General features: G+C 44.1%; 1 protein-coding gene across 10 annotated transcripts; it reads left to right on the top strand.

Annotated features, from left to right (window-relative positions):
- The first annotated feature begins 556 nt into the window (after nt 1-556).
- Nucleotides 557-20,612, top strand: Znf821 (zinc finger protein 821). 10 transcript variants are annotated; one of them, XM_038313064.1, is made up of 10 exons: nt 627-876; nt 1,346-1,407; nt 1,995-2,102; nt 2,929-3,016; nt 4,396-4,509; nt 13,165-13,290; nt 16,884-17,032; nt 17,464-17,568; nt 18,750-18,916; nt 19,644-20,612. In XM_038313064.1, the coding sequence occupies exons 5-10, from the start codon at nt 4,470-4,472 to the stop codon at nt 20,296-20,298; spliced, it is 1,242 nt and encodes a 413-aa protein (XP_038168992.1). In that variant the 5' UTR covers nt 627-876; nt 1,346-1,407; nt 1,995-2,102; nt 2,929-3,016; nt 4,396-4,469; the 3' UTR covers nt 20,299-20,612. The 10 variants fall into 10 exon arrangements, with proteins under 10 accessions (XP_038168987.1, XP_038168992.1, XP_038168989.1 ...); XM_038313061.1 differs by having other exon boundaries at nt 2,900-3,016; XM_038313063.1 differs by having other exon boundaries at nt 1,995-2,259.
- The last annotated feature ends 415 nt before the right edge of the window (nt 20,613-21,027 follow it).

Raw genomic sequence — 21,027 nt, 5'->3', positions numbered from 1 at the left:
AAGGATCACAAGTTACCAAGGACCTGTGTATAGAACCATCATGTTGGAAAAGTAAACACCCCAAATAAATCTACATTTCGAGCTTAAGGTTCTGACAACTGAAGGTACTCTCTCCCACAGAATCTGTGGCCCCCTCTTTCGTCACTTTAAATACCTTGGGGGCTGAAGAAGTCCCAGGGCATGTAGGAGTGAAGAGGGCTTGTGACTTTGGGGCGGTGTGGCTCAGGTTCGGCTACGGAGAGGGGGAAGCCTGCGGTGGAGCTGTGGTCGGGGGATGTGGGTTTTGTGGCTGAACTCGATGTTGGTGCAGGAAACCAGGGGAGTCGACAGCCGAGTTGAGTTTACCCGCCCAAGGGGGAGCGGAGGGGTTGAGAGCATTACCGAAAGCTCCCAGAGGTGCTCAGCCAGGGTCTCCAGTACCAGGGTGAGGGTGAGGGTGAGGGTGGGGCCCCCCCGGAATGCCAGCGATTGGATGCTCCCTAAGTCCCGCCTTCCCGGACCCTTTCCCTGAGGCCCCGCCCATAACGCCAGGCGCGCGCCTCGGGAACCGGGAGGGGTCGGGGCGGCGGCGGGAGGAGAGAGGTGAGGTTCCGGCACGCGCCCCACTCGCTGCGAGAGCGCGAGCAGCGCGCTCCCGCTGCCCGCGTCGCCATCTTTTTCCCCCTCTGTCCGTCTGTCTGCCGTTGGCTTTGTCCGTCCACCGCGACGCCCCTCGCCTCCCCGCCGCGGGCTCAGCCCGCCGCCCACCCTCTGCCCGCCGGGGTCCAGTCCCGGAGAGCCCCGGCCCCGCCAGCCCGAGCTGCGGCTGGGGCCCATTGTCCCGCGGTCTGTCTGTCCGGAGGCGGGGCCCAGGGACGCGGAGCGCCGAGGCAGAGGGTAAAGCGCCCCAGCGCAGGGAGCCAGCAGCCGGTGTAGCTCCTGCCGCCCCGCGCCGCCGTCCGCCTTTTGTCTGCCCGTGCCTGGGGAGGGGTGGGCTCGGTGTTGGCGGCGGCTGGGTGCGGGCCTCGCGGGCCGGCGTCTGACAGGCTGGGGTGGAGCTGGGGGAGGGGAGGATGGGCGTGGGAGAGTGGACGGGGCGGGGGGCACGGGCCGGCCTGGCGCGCACGGGCGGGGAGCTACTAAATTTAGATTTTGGACAAGGCTAAGTGGTCTGAGGGTTGGTCTGAACCGCCTCGGAAGACCTCTGGCTGCAATTTAATACCTGGGATTTACCTGTGCTCCGGGATTCGAGAAAGCAGAGGGCCATCTCAGCTGATGGCACACACGAGCTCCAGCCTCGACCCTTAGAGGATCCGGGGACAGTGAAACAGCTATATGACCACCCTTCTTCTCTCCTTTTTGGCAGATTCACATCACTAGGATTCAGGCGAGTTTACTTTGCTCCGTGGGACCGCACCAGAGCTGGAGGTGGGAATGCACCTTCTTAAGGCTGGCCTTAGACACACACATACACACACACACACACAAAGACTGGCCTTATACACACACACATACACCCTAACACCTGTGAGAGAGCAGAGACAGGGATGAAAGGGGGTGATGCGCCCTCCCAAGGTCTTGACTGGCTCTATAGATGACAAAATTGCTCCAGTTAAAAGTAGCAGCCCTTGTAGGTCTGATCCTCAGTTTACCGTTCTTCCCGTCCCAGTTTCCTTTCAGCTGAATAGGTTCAGGCAGCTCTCCAGTTACCTTCCAAGCTTAAATTTCACATTTGGGCAGTGCCAAAGTTAAAAGGGACCAAGTGACCTTTAGACAATGGACCTACGGGTTTTTTGTTTTGTTGTGTTTTAATAGGGTTGCCACCTATAAAACTAACCTCAGCTATTGTGATGTTTGGGTCAGGAGCGCCCTTCCAGGGCCATTTGTCAGTTTCTTACTTATTTTTAAGGGTTCCCCCTCGGACTTTTTTTTCTGGTGGCTGTTTTAATTATTGTGGCTTGGCTTTGTTTTGTGTGAAGGGAGGGTGTGTGTTTATTTTTTCTTTGATTCTTCAGGTGTGAAGTCCCATGAGGTGCCATCTGGTCAGTTCCCCAGTGGGCCACTAGGAGGACCGAAAGACGTAGTGGATGCAATGCAGCTGCCTTCCTGAAGCTGCAGCCCTGGTGCTGCAGATTTCATCTCTTTGCCTTGTAGCTTTAGTATTGAACTGTTGTCTTGCTAAGATGATCTAAATAGTTACTTGGCTCAAGCTACTTGGCATTCTTTCAAATAGATTTCATTACCTCTCTCTCAGAGCTTCAGTTCCTGATCTTTATGGGGGTAAATGTAGATGAGATTGCATTTGTTTTTCATTATACAATAGAGAAGTGTAGGAAGATAGACAGTCTGCATTTCATTCAGCTCTCCACTTTGGGATTCCATAGACATGGAGAAAAAGATCTGAAGTGTGATGTTCATTCACAGCTTGTGTTAAAATGTCTAGAAAGAATAAACCAGGTGTAGTGATACGCACCTCTAATCCACCAGTCAGAAGGCTGAGGCCGCAGGGTCCCCTGAGTCCAGGGATTTGAAGTCAAGGCCGAGTCTCCAAAAAGAGTAGGGGCAGGGGAGAGAAGAAAACAGAGAAGAGTGACCACCCCCTACAACTGGGGTATAGCTTAGTTTGTAGAGTGCTTGTCCAGTATGCAAAAGTCATATTCAGCTTCAGTCCCCAGCACCACTTCAAACAGGGAAAGAAGGCTGCCTGTCTTCTTGAGACAGGAATTTCGGAAGTTCAAGGTCATTCTCACCCAACCCAGTTTAAGACCAGTTAAGGATACATGAGACTCATATCTCCAAGGGGGAAAAAAAAAAACCACAGATAATATATTTCTTTTGTATTAGATATCAGTATGCTGCTGTCTAAAATTGGTTTTTCTATTGTACATATTAGGAGTTATTTTCCTTTTTTTAATTGAAGGTCTGAAAAGAACTGTGTTTGGTATGCAGATATGATAGAAGACTGCCTGAAAGCTGCTTCCTTTGCCACTTCCTGTGGAGGCCTGTCTTTGCCATTTGCGGTTTCTTTCTTCTTTTGGTAAGGGGAGGCAGGATCTGATTACAGGTTTGAGGGCCTTTCTAGTTACATAGAGGAGTTAGTTGGCATTAGCAGATGAGTCTTCATTAACTAGAGTGCAAAGTACAACTAGTAGTTTCTCTTAAAGTAATAAACTATATAATTTCTATATGTGAGTACAATTTAAGAAGGCAGGGACTGAATTGGGGAAAGACTAAATGCACCCCCCTAACTTTAGTAGAAAAGACTCTTCAGTTTACGTTTGTTCGCTCTGGTGTCTGTTTGTCTGGGAATTGAGCCCAGGGCCTGACACATGCTAGACAAGTGCTCTGCCGCTGTATGACATCCACAACCTCTCTCTGTCTTTTAAAGACAAGGCTGCAGCTTCTGCACTAATCCACATCAGAGCCTCTTACCGTGCTTACAGCTGAGCCAGTCTTACGAGGAACCTCGGACTTAAGAATTTGCCTGCTCCTTTGTCGGGACAGATGCACATCTCTGCTGCTCTTCTCAGCAGTGTTTCTCTTGCTGCTTCCTGGTGTCCTTGCTACACAGCAGGATTGAGAAGAGGCTATAAAGTTAGGGTCTTTGACCACTGCTCCAGAACATACGAGCAGGGCCAGTTGGTCCACCCTGGGAGACTGAACTAGTACTCCACAGTGTGGATATCATCTCTCTTCTGGTGAGAGCCTGTCTTGAGTGGTGGAAGTTTGACTTGCTCTGGTGCCATCATGCTAGGTGTCTGGTAGTGTGCTTGTATTGCAGATAAGTGATACCTTTGTTACTTGTAAGCACCATTTTTTAGAAAACCATCTAGAGGTACAATCGCAGGCCTTGACTTCTGGCTGCACGTGTGACAGGGCAGCTGCTACAAGTCTTTGTCATGCTTTTGCTTTCCTCACATCTGTGGGAGTGATCCCTCTAACCCACAGTACTTCTAACCTCCATTGCCTGAATTGCATCCTTTTCTGTCCTGCAGTCTTGACTGTGACCACTCAGTAGTCTAAATTCCAAAGATAGTTTTAGAGAAATCTCTTTTAAGTCCTCTAAAATAGTCACCCCTTAGGCTTCTTGGGACCTTGACACTGGGTTAGAAATGTTTTTTTTTTTTTTTTTTGATTTTTCGAGATAGGGTTTCTCTGTAGCTTTGGAGCCTGTACTGGAACTCACTCTGTAGACCAGGATGATCTCAAACTCACAGAGATCCGCCTGTCTCTGCTTCCCAAGTGCTGGGATTAAAGGTGTGCACCACCACCCAGCTTATTTTTTTCATTTCATTAGCTCGGTTATTTATATCTGGTGAGTTTTATATGCTCTAGGTATTTTTTAAGGTCTTGATGTAATTTCTGGGGAGAATAACAGGCTAACAATGTTGTTTTTATTTATTTTTATTTTTGCAGGTTAGCACCTCACAAGGAGGTGGTGACTTATCCAGTGGGACTGGGAGAGACCAGAGCTTTTATAGCAGGGAAGCATGTCCCGTAGGAAACAGACAAATCCAAACAAAGTTCACTGTGAGTACTGGGCTTTGTCCTCTGGAACCTGGGAAGATAAGGGTCAGAATTAAAGGGAAACCTAAATTTAGGGTGAGGCTCGCACTCATTTGTGGAGGAAAAGAAAGGGTTAAAGGCTTACAGACATGGATTTGAAGTGTGAGGTTACTCTAGTCATGTCATGTCTAAGGGGTATATGCATTATTCATTCTTAATATTATATTAACAATTTTAGGAAACGTACTTTGTGAAAACATTATGCTAGGTTTCAGGGCTATAGAACAATATAACATAATTAAACTGTAATGCAGCTACACATAAACAAAAGAAACATACAGATACAAGCTAGTATATGCTGTATGTCTCAGAGGTACTACAGACTGTGTATACCACAGAAGTTAAAGTAGTTAAGACAAACTGGGCAGTGGGGGCACAGGCCTTTAATCCCAGCATTTGGGAAGCAGAGGTGGCAGATCTCTGAGTTTGAGATCAGCCTGGTCTAGAGAGGGAGTTCCAGGGCAGCCAGGACTGTTAAACAGAGGAACCCTGTCTTGAAAAACCAACTAAAATAAAATAAAATAATAATTTTGCTGACTGCAGTAGCAATGGAATGCTTGATGGAAGAGTCCTAGAGCATGAACTTAAAAACTGCCTTAGCGGATGAAAGGTGGATTTGGACGAAAAGAAAGGGAGTGCACGTAATCTGTTAGAGAACACAGAGACTTGTTGCAAGCAGAAGTTTTATTTCTCCCAAAGTTTATGTGACCTTGGTAAGACCTCATCCAGCTAAATTTCCACCTTGTGAAAAAGACTAAACAAAAGCTTCAGCGATGAAGAAAACCATCAACAATAGAAAGCTGATGCAAATGTAATTGGACAGGGGGCCAAGTTTCAACCCCATCAAGCAGCAGAACTTGGCAGCTTTGGCCACTTGGTTCTGGCTTTAGAGTCAAGGATATAATAGAGGGGTTGTAGACTCTCCCTCCTCAGCTAAGGGAAGCTGCTAAGGCCAGGCATGTGTGTGTCAGGGGTTTTCCTGCTTCATAGTGAGAAACAGTTAACAAAAAACCAAGGGCTGGGAGATGGCTCAGTGGGCAAAGTGCTTATTGCATAAGCATGAGGACCTGAGTTAAGATCCCCAGAATCCATGTAAATATAAATAAAGTAATAAAAAAAAAACTTAAGGGCTAGTGATATGGTTCAGTGGGTAAAAGGCTCCTGCTTTGAAGGCTGATGATCCCTGGGACCAGCATGGTGGAAGGAGAGAATTAACTCCTCAAGTTGTTCTTTAGTCTACATACACGGTCAAGTATATGCTTTCAGACACACAGACACATTCTACATTTAAAGAAAAAACCTAGGTGTCGTGGTATGAATTTGTAACCCCAGTGCTGGGGGACGGGGTAGATACAGGAGGATTTAGGACTTGATGACAGACAGTCTAGCTGGCACAGCAAGCTTTAGGTTCAATGAAATACCCTGTCCAGAAATATAAGATAGATTGAATAGAGGAAGACATTGACCTCTGACCTCTACATACATGTGCATACATACATGGATATGCACATTCACACACACATACACCCCAAACAAAATAATTAGTTACTATTGGATTTGGGATAATTAGCCACTTTCCTATAATCTGGGCAGAGAAGCATTCTTAGCTGACCCTTCATAAAATATACAAGTGTCTGTTATGGAGGACTTGTTGAGTAAAGTACAGTACAGCAACAGATGAAGAAAATCCGGCAGTATACATGATCTTTCTGTGAAGGGCCTTACACATAGTCAGCAGGTATTCCTACCACCCAGCTATAGCCCCACCCTGTAAGACTTTCCTTTTAAAGCAACAAGTAAACAGGAACATTGGAAAGGATTGATTATGTAAGAAATTAAGGTGACTTAAATTTTATTGAAAACAATGTGACCAAAGAAGTTATGGTAGTTTTGACATCTTACATTAATGACATTGGGTAGCAAACCTTCATGAACAATCATTGTTTAAGTCCTGAAATACTGAATAAGCTAGAACCAGGTGAGAGCTTCCAGTTTTATTCTGGGGTAGGTAGATTTGCAAGGCTGCTTAATATAAAGGTGAGCAACTCAGGAAGACTGAGATGTCGAGCTGAAACAGAAGTAGCATGCCTGATGTAGAGAGCAAAGGCGGTATCGCCTGTGTGAGACATCCACCCCAGGGTTCCCAGACATGACTGAGTACCTGCTTGTGGAGTGACAAAGGCTTAGGGGCCTGTGCCTATGTCTGCATAGCTTATATTTATCAGTTGCATCTGCTCCCACCATAGACAGCCAGAGCCAGAACAAACTGGGGCAGGTACTGGAGTTGGAAAACACATGGACAGACAGATCATGGAGGATGGGAAGATAGCTGTTCATCCATGGTTGCAGAATGTTATACTGTGTAGAGTGGATGGGGCCTCTCAGACTCTGAGTAGTCCTTTAAGAGGCCCTTTACTGTGGGACTATGTACACAAATACTCAGATGTACCTAACCAGTGAGCCCTGAGAGACGGACGCACTGTTTTCAGTGATAGTTTTGGGCAGAGACAGTCTTTTCAAGTGATGAGTTCAGTTTGACCAAAGAAAACAAAACTTTTTCTAAGATTTGCTGGTTTCTGAACACCTTTTATTTATTTATGATCTGGGGACTGAAGCTGACCCTGTCCTTTTCAAAACAATACCTTCTCATTGTTCATGACAATGGCAAGCAAAAGTAGGTAATTCTAGTTTTTGACCACTTGAATCTCTTCTCACCTGACATGGAACGAATCAGACATCTTAAATGTAATGCTGTTTGTATATTTATAGTAAATATGATGGATTCAAGATCTAGGTTTGCATTAGAGCAGAGAACCGAGCTTCATTATTTCAGCCTTCTGGAATGACTGTGGCCTGAAGCTAAAAGCATGACTAAATGGATACATCAAGAATTGTAGAGGCTGGCATACAGCTTGATGGTAAAGTGCTTGCTTATGAACGCTCTAGGTTCTAGCCCCAATACCAAAAAAGAAAAGAAAAAATATTTAAATCCCACTGTACAACTGGGGTTGTAGCTCAGTTGATAGAGTGCTTGCTTACCGTGCATAAAACCCTGGATATGAGGTACAGCGCAGTGGCCATATCTGTAATCTTACTACTGGGAAAGGTGAAGGCAGTAGGATTTAGACTTCAGAGTCATCCTTGGCTTCAAGAAAGTTTGAGGCTGGTCTGGAATGCTTGAGACCCTGTTTTTCATTTTACTTTTAAATTTTTATTTATGTGTATGTGTGTTTTGTCTATGTCTATGTGCCACATGCATGTCTGATGTCCACAGAGGCCAGAAGAGGGCATCAGATCCCCTGGAACTGGAGTTACAAACACTTGTGAGCTGTCATGTGGGTAATCAGATTGAATCTCTGGAAGAGTAGCCAGTACTCTTAACCACTGAGCCATTTCTCCAGCCTCTGAAACCCTGTCTTCTAAAAAAAGAAGGAAGAAAGGAGGGAAGGAGAGAGGGAGAGGGGGGAGAAAAAAGAGAAAGGAAGGAAGGAAGAAAAGAAGAGAAGAGAAAGGAAAAAAGAAAAAGTGAGCCAGGCAGCAGTGGTGGGGCACACCTTTAATCCCAGCACTTGGGAGGCAAAGGTAGACAGATCTCTGTAAATTGGAGGCTAGCTCTGTCTACAGAGCGAGTTCCAGGACAGCTACAGCTGTTACACAGAGAAACCCTGTCTTTGGGTGGGGGGAGACTTGCATGGTGGCAGTCAGGTACTATTTCTTGGACGTATTTCAGAAGCCAGTGGCAGGACACTTCAGAACACACTTTGTTTTCATATTTAAATCATCCGGACAGCCCATTACCATCTGCTTAGCAGACTCAGTGCAAAATTTTAGGATTAAAAACCCAGAATTACTCATTGTAGAGAAACTGCTGATAGATTGAAACGGTGTGTTTCAGACCTTCTGCCTCACCCACTTTTCCATTTCTCCCCTTTCTAAGTACAAGTCTGTCAACTGTCTGGAGAATTTGGAAATACAGCCTTTTGTATACTCAGATTTCATGTGCGGGAATCAAGGAAACCACCAAGAAAAAAAACTTTCCTTAAGACACTTTGTTTTCAGATCGCAAGGTACTGAGAGACTGAAAGCTTTTCAGCAATGAAAAAGCATCAAAGTCTTGTCTTTTCTGAGAAGCCAGGGAGCTTTGTCTCAGTTCATGCAGCTAGCATTCCTGAGATGTAATTGCTGTTCCCAGCATAGACAGCACCTGGGCTACACGACTGCCAGCTGGAAAGGAGTCCAGAGCGCCCCCTCCCAGTACTGCTGCTTTTTCTGAACAGACATCTGCTCACTTAAGAGAATGAACTTCAGCTGTGTAATTTCAGGCAGCCCAGAATTGCATTTACTAAACTGTACTAAGGACCAGAGGGGGGAAAAAAGCAAATCTTTGTCCAAGACTTTACCTTGATCTTTTTCATCTTTTTCCAAACTGGCTTTCACAGCCTTGTTCTTGAGCAGTCTGAATCCCAAGGCAAAAGTGAAATAAAAACTCGTTGCATTTCATACCAAATTTAAAAAGAGAAAACAGAGACAGGAGTACCTGGATTTTACTGTGGTACCTGGCTATTAATAGGCAGCTAAATATCCACATTTAATAAGAAGGTGACCCTGCATTAATATCTGGGAACTAGAGAGTTTGAACCTATTCTATAATTCTCAAGATTAGAAGTAATAATTCTATATTATAAAAATAAGCAATTCAAGTTATATGGTGGTGGCGCACGCCTTTAAACCCATGCAGGTGGAGCTTTGTGAGTTCAAGGCCAGCCTGGTCTACAAGAGCCAGTTCCAGGACAGGCTCCAAAGCTACAGAAAACCCCCCAAAAATAATATAATAAAATAAAAATAAATAAGATCAGAGGACAGGTAACTATGGATTCTCTCTCTCAATCATGTAGGTTCCAGGAATTGGACTCCAGCATGGTGGGAAGTGCCTTTACCCACTGAGCCATCTCAGCAGCCCAGTGGGACTTTCTTAGCAGCTCTCACTGTCCTCTCACCAGGGCTAACTCTAGACAGTTGGATTTGGAGATTAGGTAAAAGTGACTCCTGGAAAAATTACTGACTCTTCTTAGGAAGTTTAATAAAATCTCCTTTAAGATTTAAAAATACATATGTACTGTTTTATGGTGCTATTTAAAATAGGAGCAGCCTTAAAGAATAATATTTATTTTAGGCTTTTCCATAGTCAGGAATGGAGTAAAAGAGTAGGTTGTGTTTCTATAGTACTGGAAAAAAAAATAGCGTATCCCAAGTTCCCTAGCTGAGACTGTCAGCAAGAATCCTAGGAAAGTCATATTGGAGAGATTCCATTCTGTAAAGGTCTGAATATTTAAACTTAATAGATAAAACTAAATTCTGAGTTCATGTTGATAAAGATTACACTGAATTACTACTCACTTTGAAAGATTCATCTACTTTTAGATATCTTTTAAAACTTAATTTATGTACATGGGTATTTTGCCTTGCATGCTTAGTACCCATGCCAGAAGTGGGCATTGGATCTCTTGGAACCAGAGTTCTAGGTAGTTGTGAGCTATCATGTGGGTGCTGGGAATTGACCTGGGTCCTCTGGAAGAACAGCCAGTGCTCTTAACCACTGAGCCATCTCTCCAGCCTCCTTTTAGATTGCGCCACCAGGCTAGATGTCTTTCTACCTGGTACTATGTGACAGAAATTTGTTATTGTTCATTTCTAGCATGTTATAAATCTAAATTTTCTTATAACCCTAAAGTGTTATTGGTGAGAATTACTGAGAGTGACTGACATTTACAGTATGTGCCAGTATATAATTTATTCCTTAGTACCAGATTAGTCTCTGCCCCTTAGGTCCAAAACCATGAAGCAACCTAGAGGAATTCAGTAACTGCTGGCCATAGTTTTGTTTTGTTTGGTTTTTTGTTTTTTGTTTTGTTTCAATGGAATCAATATGGAGAAATGAAATACTTTACTTTTGCAGAGAAGGAAGGGAAAGCACTCTGTACAATTTATTTTTTGCCTTCTTTAGCGGTAATTTATAGCCCATGTGTTACCTTAGAAATTGTGAGGACTAACTGGGCTTGGTGGTGCCTTTAATCCCTACACTCGTGAGGCAGAGGCATGTACCTACTTGTGAATTCAGGGATACAAGATGAATTCCAGGCCAGCCAGAGCTACATAGAACCTGTCACAAAAATGAAAGACAAAAACATGTTAACACAGTCTTAAAGCAGCTTATTTTTCCTTTTCTTGAGATCTGTGTACCTAGGAATACACACTCCCCACCTCCATCCTTACCCACAGGATGAGTCATAATTGCCATAATGTCAGTTTCTCTAACTCAGGCATGATGACTCATGACAACGGTATCAGAACTATATATTTCCTTTTGTCATACCGTGGCCTTGAAAGCATTTTGATATTTAAATTGTTGTTTCCTGATATGAAGATAACACCAATACTATGATCAAAGCCTGTTTTTTTTTTTTATATTTTTTTTGTTGTTTTGTTTTTGTGTTTTTTTTTTTTTTTTTGTTTTTTTGTTTTTTTGTTTTTCGAGACAAGGTTTCTCTGTGGCTTTGGAGCCTGTCCTGGAACTAGCTCTTGTAGACCAGGCTGGTTTTGAACTCACAGAGATCCGCCTGCCTCTGCCTCCCGAGTGCTGGGATTAAAGGTGTGCGCCACCATCGCCCGGCCTGATCAGAGCCAGTCTTGTCACACAGAGACAAGTATTTGTTGTTAGCAGACCTACCATGAAGCCCCTATAACATTGAATTTATACCTCCATTGGCAGCACATGGGAAGTCTTGATTTCACTATAGCTAAAGTATGTTTTTAGCATGTATAAAGCCCTAGGCTTAGCCACCATCACAAGAAAAACAGACACTAAAGATGAAAAATGGGGGCCCAGGAAGGACATACAGTTGTACAGACCTCAATACTTGGTTTTACCATAGACCTTAGTTTTCTTCTGTTTTTTTAAAAAAAAATGATTTATGTTTAATTATGTGTTTGTGTGTTTATGTACATATAAGTGCAGGTACTTGTGGAGGTCAGAGGTGTTGTATTCCCTGGAGCAGGAGTTATAGGCAGCTGAGAGCCTCTGGTATGGGAACTGGGAACTAAATTCTGTAAGAGCAATACACACCCTTTACTACTGAGCCATCCCTTCATCACCCTTGCTTATCCTCTTAATAACATATAGGTAGTATATGTTGTTAAGATATATAATGGTAGGTAGGGAAGTAGGAATACCTACCATATAAAGAACCAAGGTGAGGGGACCAGCAAGATGCTCGGTGGGTAAAAGTGCTTGTGCAAGCATCACAACTTGAGTTCAGTCCCCAGAACCCACAAATTTGTCTTCTGTCCTCTGTATATTCTTTTTTTTTTTCCATTATAATAGCCTGTCCTCTGTATATTCATCATGGTACATCTATACCTTCACCCCCCAACACAAATAATAAAAAATTACATTTAAAAAAAAGAAGGTGAGGATTATATAGTACTTAAAAGCCTAGAATAGCAAGTGTCACATAGTAACTATAATTGGTGTTTATAGTGCTTAACATATAGTGTTTGTGGATTTTTGCTGAATGAGTGACCAACTAAATCATGAAGCTGACCCCCTGTTCAGTTTTTACACTGACCAAGGAACAACTCCTACATCATTGTACTGTCTTTCAAAACTTAGCCTGTTTGTTATCCTTTCCCTTTTCAGTAAGAAAGGTCCTGTTGGATACTCAAACATCCCACCAGAGTTTTTGATTATTTCCCCTTGCTGACTGGGGAGTTGGACCTGTAGTTTCCATTCTCACTGAGATAAGAGAAACCTCTTTTTTCTTTGTCTCTATGCCTAGTCTCCTGGAAATTAAAAAGCACTTGAATGTTAAGTCTCCAATAACATGGATCCCAGGCAGAGCTCATGAAAAGTAAATGCAAAATCAGGCATGGTCCAGAGTTTCTGGATACTTTATGCAAAAACAAAGGCCACATTGACTCAAGGAGACTTGGATACGTAGTATTTGTTGTAAGTTAGTTGTTGTGTTTCCATCAAAGATTAGTTTTAGTGAGTTAGAGTGTTATCTGCTCTCTTTTTGCTCCCCATCCCATTGGTTACTTAGCCAGTCATGTTTATTATAGCTAATTTTGATAGACATTAGAGTAAGGCAAGAGGAATGCCCAAAACATCTTGGAATGAAGACAGATGGGATGGAGGTTTATTCAGGATTACCTGAAGCATTTGTGTATAGTGTGAAATAGAATGAATTGGGACCATGATGATGGTAGTTTATAAGGGTAGAGGTTTTGCCCAGTTTGTTGTCCTGCCTCCATCCCATCACTTTCCCTCTTACCTGTGTCTCCAATCCTGATGGAAGGCTTCAAGGAAATGAGATTTTTCAATTAAGTTTGGAAAGTCGTGATTAATCACCTTTTCATGGGTCAAGAATAGGATGATTTAAGATAGCTTACTGCCCAGGAAGAGCAGCCACACTTGGAGACAGCAGCATGACTTGGAGATGAATGAACCCACCACAGGGTACCTGCCTGTCTCCTACTTTGAATGGTCTGACCTTACAACTAGTTTGTCTAGTCATGTACTGCCCAACTGGTGGCCTGACTGTTATTCCTTGTGACCACCAGGGGATCAAGTATTTGCTGGGCTAGAAGAACAAGCCCGACAAGCGATGATGAAAACTGATTTTCCTGGAGACCTTGGCAGTCAGCGACAAGCTATCCAACAACTAAGAGATCAGGACTCCAGTAGCAGTGAGTTCTGCACCTTCTGGTAATGACTCAGGGCAATGGGAGAAGAACTAAGAATGTGTGCTCTGGGGATTGTACGTGGGGGTTGGGAGGAAGCTCTAAGAATATGTGTGGATCCCCAGTGTCTGAATATGTTCATTCGGAGAGAGACATGGGGCAGGTTAGCATGTTGTTTCTTATAACTCATGTACTCTAGTAATTGGCACGGTGCCATATATAGATAGGTGTGTGGTGGTTGTGAAATAGAATATTCTAATATAGAAATGGTTAGTGTTCAGGCAGTTCATGGGCCAAGTCAAATAAAAAAAAAAGAAAATCCCTTTGCTTTAGGTCTAATTATTAATACATTATAAGAGTGTCATTGAAGTTTTGCTTGAGGTCCTAGTTTTAATGTTGTGTAGATTTGCTTAGTGATAAGATGGTGTAGCATATAAAAATGCTGAAGTCTAGGTATTCCCACACCAAATCCTTTACTAGATCTCTGTGTTACTAAGTAAAAAAAACATTTAGTATTGCTGGGTAGTGATGGTTAGAACCTTTAATCCCAGCACTCGGGAGGCAGAGGCAGGCAGATTTCTCTGAATTTGAGGCCCACCTGGTCTATAGAGCGAGTTCCAGGACAGGCCCCAAAGCTACAGAGAAACCCTGTTTCAAAAGAGAGAGAGAGAGAGAGAGAGAGAGAGAGAGAGAGAGAGAGAGAGAGAGAGAGAGAGAGAGAGAGTAAAAAAAAGAAAGATGTAGTCTTACAAGTTAAGGCTCATACATTATCTGTTCCATGACCCACTTGAACAGACTCATTCTGAGCTGTGTTATTTCCCACAAAGATGTCTATACTCTCCTGATGTTATGCACTTGATACTGGTTAGTTATTAATATCAGTTTAGGGTGAAACCCTGATTTTTTTAAACTAGTTGTAAACCTGGGGAAAAGAAAGAGATGGGGAGAGAGAGAGAGAGAGAGAGAGAGAGAGAGAGAGAGAGAGAGAGAGAGAGAGAGAGAGATCTGAACTCTGTATAGAGAGTTCTACAGTTTTAACCAAACTAATAATGAAACAACAGTAACCACATAGACACAACCCCCTCACACAGATAACAACTAATCAGGTAGGTACAAAGAAATGAACTCTACAGCCAGGCGGTAGTGGCACATGCTTTTAATCCCAGATTAACTCTGGGGGCAGAGGCAAGTGAATCTCTGAGTTGGAGGCCAGCCTGGTCTACAGAGTGAGTTCCAGGACAGCCAGGGCTGTACAAAAAAAAACCTATCTCAAACAAACAAATTTAAAAACAAAAAAGAAAGAAAATAAATGAACTCTAGAATTTCTAGAAACCCTATGGGACACAGCAGTTTCTTAACAGGTAAGCATAGACATCTGCAGGCATGCCATAGGCTATAGTCCCAGCACTCGGAAGGCAGAGGCAGGTGGATCTCTGTAAGTTGGAGGCAGGCCTGGTCTATAGAGCAAGTTCCAGGACAGGCTCCAAAGCTATAGAGAAACTGTGTCTCTAGAGACAAAAACAAAAATTATACCATTCTAGACAGCATATTTTTTTTAAAAAAAGGTCCTGACATAGATATTCCGATAATAGACAAGGTACAAAAGTGCATTTTATCAGCACTGCAGTGCTTTAGACTAAGCCTACAAGTGCTCCACACTGGATGCTGGTGAGAAAATATGGTATGATCTAATCTGTGCCAGTGCTTCATAGTTGAGATGGGCTCAAGTGAAATAAAGCTTTAAGGAAAACATACCATACTTAAGACAAGCACATCTAATATAGGCACATATAGTTAGTTACCAGCAGGTGATGTGGTAGGAATATGTCAGTAAAGGAAATTTAACCCAGTTCTGTCTAGAACTGAATTATCAGCGAGGTGGTGGTGGTGCGTGCCTTTAATCCCAGCATTGGATCTCTTGAGTTCTAGGCCAGCTTGGTTTTACAAGAGCTAGTTTCAGGATAGGCCCCAAAGGTAGAGAAAAACCCTGTCTCAAAACAACAACAACAAAATTATCTTGTATTGTGGATTTAGAAATTATGCAAAACCGCAGGGAACTGAGTAGCACTGTTGGGGTGGGGGGGGAGGGGAATGTGGGCCTGACTGTAAATGCAGAGCGTACTCTACTCATAGGGAGTCCAGAATCCAAGCAGGAATGAGAGGGCTATCCCCAGCCAACTGACAGCTTCCCTTGGTGTGGCTTCCTCTGTGATCCTTAAAGCACCCACACTGAACCTCATTTGTGATTGTGGGTTTTTGTTCCCCCTCAATCTTTTTTTTTCCCCTCTATTTTACAGATGACAGACAAAATCAGCTCACACATACCTGCAGCTTAATTAGCCACAGGTAGATTACCCCACAACCACATCCTTCCCTCCCAGATTAAAACAGAACAGTTACTCATGTCTAAAGTGAAGAATGACACTCCCCCCCCACACTTCTTTCACATCTAGTTATCCTTTAGATACGCCAAAGAACCAACTGAAAAGTGGCTTTATTTAGTTTAATGTGCATTACTAGTAGATCAAGAACAGAGTGGACAGATGAGCAGGTGGTACTTGCCTTGGATCCTAGCACACAGGAGATAGAAACAGGCAGATTTCTGAATAGAGTTTCAGGACAGCCTGAACTATAAAAAAAAAAAAAAAAAAAAAAAAAAAAAAAAAAAACCAAAACAAAAAAAAAAAACAAAAAACCTGTCTTGTGGGGGCAGGGCAGAGTGCCAGGCACTTGGGAAGCTGGGGCAAGAGGATCGTGCACTTCAAGGCAGCCTTTGTTACACAGTAAAACCATCTCAAAATAAAAAGAAAAAAAAAACAATAAACTTGAACACCTTCTACCCTTATAAACTGCCCAAGGTCTGTTACTATGCTAATCCCATTTTCCCACTGAAGTGTATAACCATTTTCCTATAAACTGACATAAGTTTAAGCAAATTTATTCTTACATTCTTATTGATAAGAGGAAATAAAATTTTGTTATTTCTGGAAGTGTGTATTGATGTTGTGAAAGAGATTAGTGGTCTCGGGTAGAGTTGTCTGTGACAGCATAGAGTGTGCAGGTGATGGTAGAGACAAGTAAGAAAGTAATAAAATCAGGGAGAGATGTTGCTCAGTCAGATCGTGTGTAGCAGGAATGAGTTTGGTGTGATGTGCTTAGGGAAGTATGGTCTCAAGTGTAAGATTTTTCTAGGCATGGTGGTTCATGCCTATAATCACAGCACTTGAGAGATAAGAGGCAAGAGGATCAGAACTTCAAGATCATCCTTGAATATACAGTGAGACTGAAGCCAGCATGGACTACAAGAGGCCTATTTCATAAACAGCAATTATTTTTATGGTAATTATTACTTAATGGCAAGTAACCATTTCTAGTGCACTTTGCCTCACACTTCCACTTTATTGTGTGTGTGGCATAATAAACTGCAGTCATAGCTGGTCTCTAGTCACACGGTTTGTGCCCACTGAGCGCTGATGCAAACTGTACAACCTCAAGTCTGAAAATGTTTTTTTCATTGTAGCTGCAAATCCTGGAGTGAACAGCAGCTCAGGATATATTTCTGTGACACTCAGAACAAGTGACTGGTTTATGTGTTCCAGGTGACAGTGAAGGTGACGAAGAGGAGACCACACAAGATGAAGTATCTTCCCACACATCAGAGGAAGATGGTGGGGTAGTCAAAGTGGAGAAAGAATTAGAAAATACAGAGCAGCCTGTTGGTGGTGGGAGTGAAGTAGTAGAGCACGAGGCAAGTGGCCCGCAGTCCTCGTCACAGCAGTTCTCTCTTCCATCCACACCCTCCACCCTAAAAGCTCTCACTGCTTCCAAGTGAGCTCAGCTAAGCAGAGCGAGCACTGCTCTAGGAGGCACTCTGAAGGGAGCTTTCACGTTTCAGTTAGTCAGACTGTGCTGTGGAACCTGCTTCCAACTAAATTGTTTCCTGAGTATTTGTGCAAGGAATATGCAGAAGGGAAGCTAACCCTTTCCCTGCACGGTCCAGTGTCTTCAGGGTAGAAAGCCTTGAAGATTCTAGAAAATTTAATTCTTCTTAAACAGTACTTGATCCTTCAGTCCATCTGGGAACCTAAAACCAACACCTGTGTAGGACATTGAAAGAGGTGGGGCAAGGAAGAGACTAGCAAGGAGTCTAAATGACTTGCCTGTTTGATGGATTTGCAGGTCACAGAAAACCTAAATTCTGACCCCTTGCTTGAACTCTGCCAGTGTCCCCTCTGCCAGATAGACTGTGGGAGTCGGGAGCAACTGATTGCACACGTGTACCAGGTATGGAATGGGCAGGGGAGTTCTGAGACTGAGTGCAAGCAGTTTAGATCTCAGGTGCTGCAGTGGCCTTTGCCTTTGGCAAAAGAAGCTCAGGCTGTTGGTTCTGCTAGGACTCATTCCACCCTTCAGAACATCTTAGAAAATAATGGTGATGTATTTACTAAATAGGTTCTGAGTTCCCAGACAGATACTCTTTGGAAATTAAGTACCATGGTCTTGTTTTCCTAAATTATTTAATACAAGTAGTGAAAGAGAAACTAACTTCTATTAACAATGATGTCTTTTAAAGAGGGTAGGGTAGCTCTGGTGGTAAAGGCACCTGCCACAAAGCCTGATGACCTGAGTCCAGTCTCCAGGACTCACACAGTGGAAGGAGAACTGATCACCACTTATTATCCTCTGACCTTCACACACACACACACACGTACTGTGGTATACGCAGGTACACTACAGGCACACAAATAAAATGCACAATGATATATTTCGAGGTGCCAATGAAAGGAAAGTATAAACAAGGAGAAACAGACTTTTCTACCCTAATCCAATTGAGAGCATACCTACTTAATAGTGGTCTGTAAGACATTACTACAAAGGACAGCTTAGGTTGTACCAAGCTATAGATTGTACCTATAAAGATGGTTCATTAGAAGTATTTCTTCAGCCTGGTGATAGTTATGGGCACACCTTAAATCCAAGCACTTAGGAGGCAGAGGCAGGCGGATCTCTGTGAGTTTGAGGACAGCTTGGTCTACAGAGTGAGTTCCTGGAAAGCTAGGGCTACACAAAGAAACCCTATTTTTGAAAAACCAAAAAGAAAAAAAAAAGTTTCTTTAGAGGACTGAGGAAAGGCAGGCCTTCATAAATACCTGTTCATACCACTACTACTATCTAACTTCATTGCACCTTAAAATGCACTTGTAACTACATAATATGAGCCAGGGAAGCCCAAACTATCAAGAGCATGAATCTCAGCCTCTGTGGAGAGCTCTGGAGCTCCATTATTCTTCAAGCCATTTATGTATCCCAGAATATGGTCAGAATTTGCAATAATAAAATATGAGCAATGGCCTGAATGACTAAACAAATAGTTTCAAGTTCTTCATTCTACGAGGAAAAAAGGAAGGGGTGCAGATTGTCCTGGAGGTAACTCAAAATTAACATATTAAGACTTTGTTTTACAGCATACTGCAGCAGTGGTGAGTGCCAAGAGTTACATGTGCCCTGTCTGTGGACGGGCCCTTAGCTCCCCAGGGTCATTGGGTCGCCACCTCCTGATCCATTCGGAAGACCAACGGTCTAACTGTGCTGTGTGTGGAGCCCGTTTTACTAGCCATGCCACTTTTAACAGGTTAGTAGAACACCTGATCTTGTGCTAAGCAAATTATTGGATATAAGATGCTGCTTTCCCAGGTCAAAAGAAAGGCTAGAAATAAGTAATGCCAAAGAGTTGATAGAATAATCTGGATATAGAAGTGATGAGACAGTATGCACTAGATATCCCTCAAGGGAAACGAATTGCTCTTCTTTCCCTGTCAGAGTATTTCCAGTAGAAAGTGATGCAGAGACACAAGAGCATTCATGATAAAGCAAGCAGGTAGAAGCTGAAGGATGCTGAGAGGATCCTATGTAAGGACACACTCTGCTGTCTTCCAAGAAGACAGACACTGTCCTCATCCCATTGCCTTGGTTGTACAATGCACACGCTCCTTTTCCTTGCGGGTAAGGCCAGGTAGGAGGTAAAGCTGTGAATTGTACCTGTGTGAAGGAAACTTCCACCTCCAGACCCCTCGTTCACACAACAGGCCCAGCCCTGCTCAGCACCTACAAGATAACTGCCATTCTGGCTTTGCCTTGGGTAGGTTTCTATGGCAGGTGGTTCAGTTGCTAATTCAAGGTGGGCTTTAAAATTTAGTAGATACCCTAGTCCAAAGAAGAGAAGGGGTCTTTCAAGCATTCCACTGTCATAGTGGTGGACTTCAAACAGTTAGCCTAGTGGTTATGGAGCAAGTCAGTTACCTGGGTACCTGAGGCTTACTACACAGAGATACTAATCATCAAAAACATTGGCTTCCCAGTGAGAAACTTCCTGAAGTACTTAATATGGAATCCCTACCCCAAGTCCACAGTGAGGGCCCCTCCAGTGCTGAAGGGAAGGACATTGCCTGTAGTCCTCCAGTATACCCTGCTGGAATTCTGCTTGTGTGCAACAACTGTGCTGCCTACCGCAAGCTCCTGGAAACACAGACCCCCAGCGTGCGCAAGTGGGCCCTCCGTCGACAGAATGAACCTTTGGAAGTACGGCTACAACGACTTGAACGAGAACGCACAGCCAAGAAGAGTCGGCGAGACAATGAGACCCCAGAGGAGCGGGAGGTCAGACGCATGAGGGACCGTGAAGCCAAGCGCCTGCAGCGCATGCAGGAGACAGATGAGCAGCGAGCTCGCCGGCTACAGCGAGACCGTGAGGCCATGAGGCTGAAGCGGGCCAATGAAACTCCAGAGAAGCGGCAAGCCCGACTCATCCGGGAGCGAGAAGCTAAGAGGCTCAAGAGGAGACTGGAGAAAATGGACATGATGTTGCGAGCTCAGTTTGGTCAGGACCCTTCTGCCATGGCAGCCTTAGCAGCTGAAATGAACTTCTTCCAGCTGCCTGTGAGTGGGGTAGAGTTGGACAGCCAGCTTCTGGGGAAAATGGCTTTTGACGAACAGAACAGCAGCTCTCTGCACTGAACCGCACCCTCCTGCCTGACTTCCCGTCCACTCCAGCCCATAGGGATCAGTGCTGCTGTCACCCAGGAGGCCACAGTCCTTGCTGCCACAGGCAGGCCTGGGTTGGTTGCAGGGAAACCTGTGCACCCTCTGCATGTGGGAACATGATGGGGTCAGGAGGGACCCGGCTCAAGGCAGCTCTGGACAAAGGAGCAGGCACTCCAGAAACCTGGACTCCTCAGTCCACTGTGGCAGGCCAGGGTTATGGGACTGTAGGACCCCAGTACAGTCCATGAAGCTGTGAGGGCAAATAAATTAATTTTATCTTTACTGGCCCTTGGCTCTTGTCTCACTGTTTTATACAATGAAGTGCACTAGGAGAGAACTTGATGGGAATGCTCAGGTAGTGGCTTCTGGTGGCTTGTTCCTTTCTGAGGCTTTCAGAATGTGCTTCAATGTGGCTGTCCAAGCAGAGGACTAGTGACAGTGAGATCACGGCAGCTGCGGTGACGACCAGAGCAGAGCCACCACCCACTCCTGCAGTCTGGCTGCCATGCACTGGAGAAGAGCGCTGCTCAATTTCTGGTTCAGTGCTGCTGCAAAAAACAAGCAGACGTCCCCTTAGCCCGCAGCAAAGGTTATGCACAGTCTGGGTATTTATAGATCATGTGGTCCAGAAGGATGTGCCCTAGTTAAGTTGTTGCCAGAAAGATAACTATGCCAGGAATGTGGCCCTCTTCCAATGTAACA

This window comes from Arvicola amphibius, chromosome 15, assembly GCF_903992535.2.
Source record: "Arvicola amphibius chromosome 15, mArvAmp1.2, whole genome shotgun sequence".
In the NCBI taxonomy this organism is placed as follows: Eukaryota; Metazoa; Chordata; class Mammalia; order Rodentia; family Cricetidae; genus Arvicola; species Arvicola amphibius.
The sequence above is the reverse complement of the archived record's forward strand: the minus strand, read 5'-3'. Positions and strand labels throughout refer to the sequence as shown.